Source organism: Rhineura floridana, chromosome 5 (assembly GCF_030035675.1).
Source record: "Rhineura floridana isolate rRhiFlo1 chromosome 5, rRhiFlo1.hap2, whole genome shotgun sequence".
NCBI lineage: Eukaryota > Metazoa > Chordata > Lepidosauria > Squamata > Rhineuridae > Rhineura > Rhineura floridana.
Genome location: NC_084484.1, coordinates 181577058 through 181587296, shown reverse-complemented (window position 1 = coordinate 181587296; position 10239 = coordinate 181577058). Strand labels below are relative to the sequence as shown.

The following is a 10239-nucleotide window of genomic DNA, read 5'->3' as shown; positions in this document are numbered from 1 at the left end:
ACGGCCTTCCAGTTGCTGGACCCCGCAGCGGGGGCTTGCGCTCAGGTCCTGCTTGCGGGCTTCCCCTCCGGGCATCTGACTGGCCACTGGGAGAACAGGATGCTGGCCTGGATGGGCCACTGGCCGGACTCTTCCTGTTATGTTCCTCATGATGACGAGGCAACTGGCGCGTAACGGCGGCGAGCCGAGGGCCTTTGCTTCAAGACGCGGCAGGGTGGGGAGGTCCAACGGCGGGCTCTGTCCCTCCATCCTAACCGAGCCCTTCGCTCTGCTTACGGTCCCGTGGGATCCTCCCTCCTCCGGGGGGGAGGGACACAGAAGGCGACTGGGAACTGGGAGACGGGGGTGGGCCTTGCTCTTTCTCCCCTCCTCCCCAGGGGGCGTCGCCTTCGCCTCCTGTCGCGGCGCGGCTCAGTTTCCCCCCGTCTCCCCCCCATGCCCCCTGGAACAAGCCACATTCCCTCGGCGCTGAGCGCGCCCTGCGTCCTCCTCGCCCGGCCCCCGGCAGTTCCACGCGCCCCGTGAATGGCCCGGCCCGCGGGTCCAGACGCAGCATCACAATGGGGGCGGGGCGCAACGCGCGGGCGCCCCGCCTCCTCGCCGGCCAGGTGCCTATAAAAGGGGACGCTGCGGCCACTCTGGCTGGTGTCGCCGCTGCCTTTGCGTGAGAGTCGCTACTACTCGGGTTGGGCCGAACCTGCCGGGGGTCGCCTGGTTAGCCGGCAAGCAAGCGGGCAAGCGCTGTTGCTGCAGCCGCTCTCCCCCTCCTTCGCTGCCTCCCCCGTTATGGCTCGGGACCCGAGGGTGCTGAGGTTACAACGCTGAAGCCATGAAGACCCTCCTCGCCGCCTACTCCGGGGCCCTGCGAGGTGAGGAGGGCGCGGGCTTGGGGGTGCGCCTTTTGGGTTCCCCCTCGCGAAGGGAGGGTGTGGGAGACGAAGGGTGGGGGTCAGAGGCATCTCTGAAAGCAAGGCAAGACGTCTCTCTCTGTCTCTTCCCCCCCCCTTCCATAAATGGCATTTCTTGATATTTCCCTTTTTTGGGGGGAGCTAAAACAACATTGGCGCAGGGGTAGTTCAGCGGAGCGCGCGGAGAAGTCGCGATTGGAAAGGTCGGGAGCGCAAATCTTGCTGGCCTGACGAAAATGTTTGTAACGGGTAAGTTCGGTTGGGAAGCAAAGAGGTGATGCTGTCTGCAAGAGGAGGATCGGCTTTCTGTCTGCGCGCTGCCGCTCCCTGGGTTCTTCCTCGGTTGCCCTCCGGTTGTCGTTGTGCGGCCTTCCCTGGCTGGACCAGCGGAGCCTGGATGGAGCTGCCATATGGTGCGGTTCTCCATCCCTCCGGTATCCCCTGGAAGCCACGCCGGGGGCTTTTTCACCGTGGAGGCCTCTGTTGAGGCTGAAAGGTGCATTGTTTTAGCGGGCAGGTCCGCAGATGGTGATTAAGCCATCCTTCTCAGGTGTTGCAACTGCGTTCAAATAAATAGGTCAACTCATGGCAGTTCTCTCTGTTAGCGATTAAGCCATGGAAGGGGAATCTGCTGAGGGTGTCTACCTCTGAAAGGCAGATGCTGGGGGACAAACGGAGGAGAGCTGTTGCCTTCATGTCCGAGCTATCAGTCCAGCTGACTGGCCACTGGGGGAAAAAACAGCAGGCTTGAATCTTTAATGTGGTCCAGTAAGACTTTTCTTTGGTTAAGTCTGGATGGGCTGGTGGGGCCACAAGCGTTTGAACCATAAGTGCAATTTGAAGCATTTCAGCTGTAACTATAATGTTCCTATGCTACTCCGACAACCGCAAGGTTTCCGCGAAGGTCATAAAGAGATCTGTAAATAAGCATGTTTGTAAATAAGCATGTTTGTAAACAAGAAGTGATTTGGTGGGGAACCCCTTCCCCGTAGGGCTTCCCTCCTTGTCATTCCTCTGTGCTGCAGTGCAAGCAGTGTATTTTTAAAAGCTTCTATTGGTCCCAGTGGACCAATTGCTGCATGGGAACATATTTGGGGAGGGGGATCTTGTCAACAGATCTATGTGGTGAAGCGGTGCATTGCAAACTCCCCCCCCGCTTCTCCTGAATCGCTTATACAGCTCCCCCTGCACGGTGGGGCATTTCCCAAGGGGAAGGTTTGCAGGCAGAGAAGGAAGAGCTGGTGCCTGTTGTACATGTTCTCTACCGAGATTGTCTCCAGGTGTGGGATAACCACAGGACCAATGGCCAAGACTGGTCTTGTTTGATTGATTGATTTATCTTTGCTTGTGGGTTGTTTCCCAGCCCCCCTGTCCCCAAGGCCATAAAATGCTCTACAGCATTCTTTCCATGGTGAAAGAATTATGCAACAGATACTTCTATCACAGAAGCCATAAAAATTAACAGGTCTTTACAGCTTGGGTGGGGGTTTTTTTTGGGGGGGGGAGATGCTGTTCTGCTCACTAGGCAATTTGGGGTCATTTGATGCAAAGGGCTGGCAGTAGATTTCAGGACAGGCAAGAGAAAATGCTGCTTGACGCAACCATTAAGTTGATCATAGACCGACCTCGCCGCCAGACGATGTGGTAGTGGCTTCAGAAGCGAACTGGATAAATTCACAAAGGAGAAGAAATCCGTCAATGGCTTAGCTGTGACAGCTCTGTTGAACCTCCCATGTCCAGAGGCAGTATGCTGTTGATGGTAGGGCAACAGTGTGTGTGTTACATGCCTTCAAGTCGATTTTGACATATGGTGACCCTATGAATCAGCCATCTCCAATAGCATCTGTCATGGACCACCCTGTTCAGATCTTGTAAGTTAAGGTCTGTGGCTTCCTTTATGGAACCAATCCATCTCTTGTTTGGCCTTCCTCTTTTTCTACTCCCTAGGGCAACAGTGGAGGAGGGTTATCATCTGCGGAGAGCCCACAAGCAGAGCTTGTATGCAATACAAGCCTCCGGGCTTAGGGCGGTATATAAATAAAATAAAATAAAATAAAATAAATAAATACTATGGGCGGGGACAGAATCCTGGACTAAATGGACTTTTAGCCTGATCCAGCAGGACTAATATGTTAGCGTTGCATACAAATGCCTCCTTGCAGCTCTGTTATCCCTGTGGGGTTGTGTGCCTCAAATATGATGATACCTGTTGCTGAAGCCAGCTTTGATAACATAGCAAGCTTTAGAAGTTGGATGGAAACGCTTTCTGTTTCCACCCAGACATGGTGCAAGGTCCTGTGAGTTCACTAGGACATGTTCCCATGTAAAGCTCTGTAAGGGTTACAGCAGAGGTGGGGAACCTGTGGCCCCCCATATATTATTGAACTCCAAACCCTCACCATCCCTATCCCATACAGTCAATATTAGACTGTACCTCCCTTCATCCCTGCACAACATCTGGTGGTCTGCAGGTTTCCCATCCCTGAGTTAACAGCCTTAAACTTCCTGTTGGGCCATTGGAGTACGACTGTCTATGACAATGGGCTATTCTAAAAGAGCTGTTGTGTACAGATGTTAATACTGCTGAGTAGCCGCTGTGAGCTTCCCAGGGCCATACAGCTAGCTTCTATTGGGAACAAGAGGTTGTTCTAGGGACTGTTTAGCACAAGAGACTATTTAGCACAAGAGGGATTTTGCTCTAATCAAGCATGATGGCTCTGGTCCCTTGGTCTGATCTAGTAAAAAGATCTCTTGTGTGTGTAACGTGTAAGGATTTGTTGTTGTGGTTCAAATTTCTGTGCTTTGCATGGTACGTAGACCTCTCTTTTTTGGGGGAGAGGAGGGTCTTTAGAAATGCAATAACAATACACATTTCTGTCTCTCACCTGGAAGCACTTGACTGATATGTACAGCAGTGGAGCGGCCGTTGCTTCTAGTCAGGGCCCCTTGTGGACCTTCACAATGCCTACAAGAGGCTTGTAGTGTGGGATTGCTGTTGTCGCATGGAAGTCTCCATTCCAGCACCTCTGGCACACTTTCCATTGGGGAATAATAGTAAGAATGTTATGTAGCTCTGTTAGAGTCTCCATCAAACGGCTTTGCACACTGGTAATCCTTGCAACAGCCCCTAAATTCACTTATTTACTGAGTTTGCGTACTGTTGCCTTTCTGCTCAGGTACTCAAGGCTGTTCAGTCTAAAAATGATGGCTCGCCGTTGACTAGGCATGTTCCAAAAGAAACAGAGCAAAGAGGAAAATTGAGCAAATAATTCCTGTGCCCTTTGGCCTTTGGGAGGGAGCTGGTTGCAGGTGCTCTTACTGGTGATCTGAAATTGTCTCAGGGACGAACCTGGTGTGGTGGCGGTGGCTCTCCGTTTGTAGTCATGTTGGGATCCCTCCAGAGGGCCTCTGGATGATTGCATTTGCCCACTTTTGAGTCTCATTAAAGACAGCAGAACTTAACTTCTTAGAAAACATGCCTAGGTTTGTGCTGTTACAGCTTGACCCTATCCATATTCCCTTGGGGACAACTCTTACCTGAATCCAAAGCAACGTTGTTATGTGCCTTCAAGTTGATTATGACTTATGGTGACCCTATGAATTGGTGACCTCCAATAGCATCTGTTATAAACCAACCCTGTTCAGACCTTGTAAGTTCAGGTCTGTGGCTTCCTTTATGGAATCAATCCATCTCTTGTTTGGCCTTCCTTTTTTTCTACTCCCTTCTGTTTTCCCCAGCATTATGGTCTTTTCTAGTGAATCATGTCTTCTCATGATGTGTCCAAAGTATGATAACCTCAGTTCCATCATTTTAGCTTCTAATGGTAGTTCTGGGTTAATTTGTTCTAACACCCAATTATTTGTCTTTTTCGCAGTCCATGGTATGCGCAAAGCTCCTCCAACACCACATTTCAAAGGGACCTCCTCCCAGAAAAGCATGCATGGAGTCATAGCCTTGGGAAAACTAAGCTTCCTTTCTTTGAAAAGCTCCGCTTTTGAGTCGAAAGCTTTAGCCGTTGCTATTAAAAGCGTTGGATGGTAGTCACTGCTACTCAGAGTAGGCCTATTGAAGTTAACACACATGACTAACTTAGGGTCATTGATCTCAATGGATCTACTCTGAGTAGGACTTTAAAGCATATTGCTTCCTTCCAAAGGATCCCGGGAACTGTAGTTTGCCCTGCACAGAGCTACAATTCCCAGCATCCTTCACAAACTAGAGTTCCCAGGATTCTTTTGGGGAAAGCCATGTGCTTTTAAGTATATGGTGTGTATGCAGGCCAAGTCACTACAGTAGTGCCTAGTAAACTCCTTATGTCTGGGGTGGGAGGGCTGGGGTTAAATACAGCCCTCTAGGCCTCTCTATCAGGTTTTTAATCTCTTGGGCCCTTCAATCAACTGGGATAAGATGAATTGCATTGCACGGGGATAGTTTCAGCTTAAATGCTTGGTGAGGCTAGATATCCCCGCTCCTGAACAATGCACAATCCCCCTTCTCAAGGCACAAACCCATTTACCCTGGAGAGTCTGTGAGCTCCCCTCTAATCACAGGAGCACAGAGTCTCATTCAAGGAGCAAGTGGATTAGGAGCAGTTCTGGATGCTCTGTTGGCTGCACGAGCTCTTCCCACTTCCTGTTTTGTTACAATAAATAAATGACGTAAAAATTTAATAAGTAAATGCAACATCCCATGGAAGGCACAGCCCTGTGCATCCTCTCCATCCTCTGAGATGCGCAAGTGCCTAGCTCAGATTCTTTGTTGCATTTTCTGGTGCGATGGGCTGCATTGCTGACAGGATGTTGCAGAGGAACATGAAGCATGAGGGGCGTGCATAGAACATTTGAAGCAGCTGTTTATGTGCAAGTATGTCCAAGCTGCTTACTAATTTTTTTAAAATGTAAGTGGTGTATAACTGTACAAATCAATAAGAAAAACACTAAAACACAATCTTTTTTTTTTAAAAAAAAGAGGATAAAAATACCACGTAGAAATCCAGTGGTACAGGGCCCGCTCCTATGGATCAGAAAATGCCTGTGCAAAAAGACACATCTGAAGCAAGGCATCAGAAGCTAATAATGGTCAACCCTCATCTACTTGCCTTCTTACTTGCAAGGAATAAGTCCCTCAGTCTCAGTTTTGCATAACACAGCAGAGAGGATGGGGTCAAAGCTAGAATGAGCTGGCTTTGCGTGTCACTGGTGCTGGCTGTCTACCTACGGTCACCCTCCCTGCTTTCTATTTCACCTGTCCCAATGGACACGAGCTCTGCTATTCAGGGGCGGTGGGTGGCTCCATGTCAGTGGGGCAGTGGAATCCGCTCCAGGTTTTAGTCTGAACATTTGAGGAGTTGTCCAAGTGGATTCCACTGACATAGAGCCGCCGCTGCCACTGTTGCAAGTTTCTTGGGAGCAGGGACCTTTTTGTTGCTCTTTAAAGTTTATTCAATGGTGTTGATTCCCATTTGTTTAGTGATTGAGAAAGCAACAGCTTTGAAGCAGGCTCCGACTGCTGCACGTTGCTTAATGCGGTGTGCCGAAGCAGCTGTACAAAGTTTTTCTTGGCCTGAGGCTGGCACTCCTCAAGGAATTGGAAACAAGCAGGTCTCTGTTAACCGGTGGAGACAGAACAGAAGCAGAAGTTCCTTGTTAGCGGCTTATCTTGCTCCTGCATAAGGTGGACCTGGAGAGAAACCCAGCCATGAAAGCTTGGCTTAGCAGTTGTTAAATATGACCTTCACCACCTAGAGCCAGAGGAAGGAATCGGGCAGGAAATGATTGATATAGTTTCTCTGTGTCTCCCCCTCCTCCACCGTCCCCCAAGTGGAACATCTTAAAGATTAAGTTTTAAAAATAGGTCTTTATCCAGGGCAGGGTGATTTAATTTTCACCTCCAGGCAGAGTGTAAGAATGGTATATCCTTCCGCAAGTGGAGATCACCTGAGAATCCTTTCTTCGGGGTAGTAGGGATCTGTATTCACTCTGTATTGATCCGACTCCAATGGTCAGTTCAAGGTTCTGGTTGCGCACCTGTATCTGGGGCTCTGTGTTCTGAGAGGGGCAAGGCTTTGCAGGTAGAACTGTCACCTGACTAATAACAGGCATTCCCTTGATCTTTTGACCTGAGTTTCCATTTTTATTTACTGTGTTTTAATGGGATGGCTTTATTGCATATATTAATGATGGATGCTCATATTTTAATGTGTTAATGGGATAGTTTTATTGTATATTTTTATCATGGATGGTTATAGTTTAATATTTTTCTTTATACTTGTAAACTGCATAAAATTATTATTATTATTATTATTATTATTATTTATTCATTTCACCTTTTCCCCAGAACTGGGACTCAAGGTGGCTTACAAAAATTAAAACAAATAGTTAAAAACATAAAAAAAATCAAAACTTATAATTAAAATGTAACTAAACTAATTATAACATGAAACCATTTAAAACATAGCATACAAATCCGTTAGAATAGCACCCTGTTTCATAGCCCTTGCAGTCAGTCCCCAAAAGCCTGACAGAACAGAAAAGTCTTCACCTGCTGACAAAAGGGCAGCAGGGAGGGAGCCAGTCTGACCTCCCTGGGACGGGACTACCAGAGCCTGGGGGCAACCACTGAGAAGGCTCTTTCCTGTGCTCCCATCAGACATGCCTGTGAGGGTGGTGGGACTGAGAGATGGGCCTTCCCCGATGATCTCGGGGCTGGGACAGGTTCATATGGAAAGGCACAGTCCTTCAGATAGCTGTATAGGACTTTGCAGGGCTCCTTCCGGGAGGAAGGGTGGGATATTAATTTAATAAGTAAAATAAATAACCAGCACTTTGAATTGTGCTTGGAAACAGTCTGGTAGCCAGTGAAGCTGTTTATACAAGGGAATCGTGTGCTCCCTGTAACCAGTCCCAGTTAACAATCTGGCTGCGGCTGTTTGGACCAGCTGAAGTTTCCCAACATTCTTTAAAGGCAGCCCCACATAGAGCATGTTGCAGTGTGACTAAGGCATGTGCCACTGTGGCCAGATCAGACATCTCCAGGAATGGGTGCAGTGGGCGCAGTAGTCTTAACTATGCTGCTGCTGAAACCTGAGCATCCAGGCTCAGGGCTGAATCCAGGAGTGCACCCAAACTGCAAATGAATAATTAATGATAATTGTTGAACCAGGCGACCAATGTGCACATATGCACATCTCTGCAAATGGCAGGTTTTACTTGGAAGTAAGTCCTGTTGTGTCTAATGGGGCTCACTCCCAGGGCCGGCCCCAGACATGCCGGGTCCCTTGGGCACAAGCCTGCCACAGGCCTTTCTCAGTTGTTCCGCGGTTGCACAAACAGTGCTGCCCTTAACAAAGATGGCGGCCAAGGTTTCCCTAAGGGGCTGAAGCCTCTGCTACCATCTTGGCTCATGGTAGGGATGCACGTGTGCAGCAAGCAGGCATGCCATCAGCCAAGATGGCGGCCGAGGCTTCAGCGATCCTGCCACAAATCACAGAAGGGTGAGCAGAGGGGCCCCTCGGTCCCCTGTAGCCCCAGGGACCCTCGGCCAGTGCTCCACCTGGCCTCTCTTTGGAACTGGCCCTGCTCACTCCTCACTAAGGTCACATCCACACCATCAGTGGGGGCTGGTGCCCTTTGGGGCTGGTGGGGTGGAATGCGAGGAGCGCAGCAGTTGGTGGAGCCAGAGCCTATGGCAGGCAGATCCACCTGTTTTTGTCCCCATTTCCCTCCTTGCTGAGTATTGCAACACCAGCACTAAGGAGGAGGGGGCTGGCAGGCAGGGCCACCCCCTGGACCGGTTGTAGGTAAGAAGGCAGGCAGGTGGGGCTGGTTGAGAGCAGGCTGAGGCTTCATTTCATAGAATTTTAGAATCGTAGCATTGGAAGGGGCCTATAAGGCCATCAAGTCCAACCCCCTGCTCAATGCAGGAATCCAAATCAAAGCATTCCCGACAGATGGCTGTCCAGCTGCCTCTTGTATTTGCCCTACTGAACCAACCTCCACTGTGCACCATACATTTAAAGCGTGCTTATACCACTTTAACAGTCCTGGCTTCCTCCAACGAATCCTGGGAACTGCAGTTTGTGAAGGGCGCTGAGACGGCTAAAGCGAGATGAGCGTTTTTAATGTACGGTGTGGATGCGGCCGACGTGTGTTTCAGGGACTGCATTTGATAGCTGGGCAGCTGCCATGGGTAGTGCTCCCATTGTGGACTAGACTGGAAGTCTAGCATTCTTTCAGAGGATGGGCAGAAGGTAAATTATGGTAAACCCATCGCCTTATTTCTGCTGGCAGTTGGGACTCTTGCAAATAATGCTAAAAGAGGTGGACCTTGATCCAATCCAAAAAAAAAAAAGCACATTCAGTCCAATAGGAAGAATGCATGCATGGGGTCACTGAGTATCACATTATTATTTTCTGACTTTCTTGGCTCCGTTGAAGGGCTTTTACCCTCCCCATCCTTGCAACCCCATATGTTGCACCACAGCGCCATCATCCTTGGCCAGCGCAGCCCATGGTCAGGAATGATGGGAGCTGGGAGTGCAGCAACAACTGGGCCCTCAAGGTTAGGGAAAGCTGATCTAAAACTTGGCACGAAAGTACATTTTTTAAAAAGCTAAGTGGATCATCAAATGGATATAAGCCATTCCCAAGGCTGGCAGAAGATCTGGACAGGGTGGTTCACGACAGCTGCTGTTGGAAGCTACTGATTCATAGGGTCGCCATAAGTCGTCATTGACTTGAAGGCACATAACAACAACAACAAGGCTGGCAGAATGCAAGGCCAGTAGCATGATAATACAAGAGGCCTTCCGTCAGATGCAAGAGTTGTGGGTTTACTGAGAAGACTGAATTTGGCAGTTCTGTCTTTTGAGGGCATTCTACAACTGTCATGCCTTAGTTAAGCTATACCTTAACTGTTAAGAGTTCTCTATAAACGTAAGAGGCACCTTGGGCCATGGGGATTTAGTAAAACAGAAGCAGGCAGAAGGTGGATCTAATGGTAGATCTCAGGGTCATCTGAACTAGATCAGCAAGGATCTGAGTCGGCAGTGGTTGAACAATAGCCCTGCCTGCACTATACATTTTAAGTATTATTATTCCACTTTAATCAGTCATGGCTTCCCTCAAAGAATCCTGGGAAATGTAGTTTGTGAAATGTGCTGAGAGTTGTTAGGAGACCCCAATTCCCCTCGCAGAGCTACTATCTTCAGAGTTCCCTGGGAAGAGGGATCGATGGTTAAACCACTGCTTTCTCCATAGGCACAGTTAGCTGCTTACTCCAGCTGGGCAGTGATTTATCCTAATATTAAACCTTTGGCTTAAGCGAGAAGTT

General features: G+C 49.1%; 1 protein-coding gene across 1 annotated transcript in view; it reads left to right on the top strand.

Annotated features, from left to right (window-relative positions):
• The first annotated feature begins 632 nt into the window (after nucleotides 1–632).
• Nucleotides 633–10239, top strand: part of DGAT2 (diacylglycerol O-acyltransferase 2) — a 43026-nt gene continuing 33419 nt past the window's right edge. The window contains exon 1 of the mRNA XM_061629052.1: nucleotides 633–869. Within this exon, the coding sequence (XP_061485036.1) occupies nucleotides 830–869 (40 nt within the window). The 5' untranslated portion in view covers nucleotides 633–829. The remainder of the gene's footprint in view (nucleotides 870–10239) is intronic.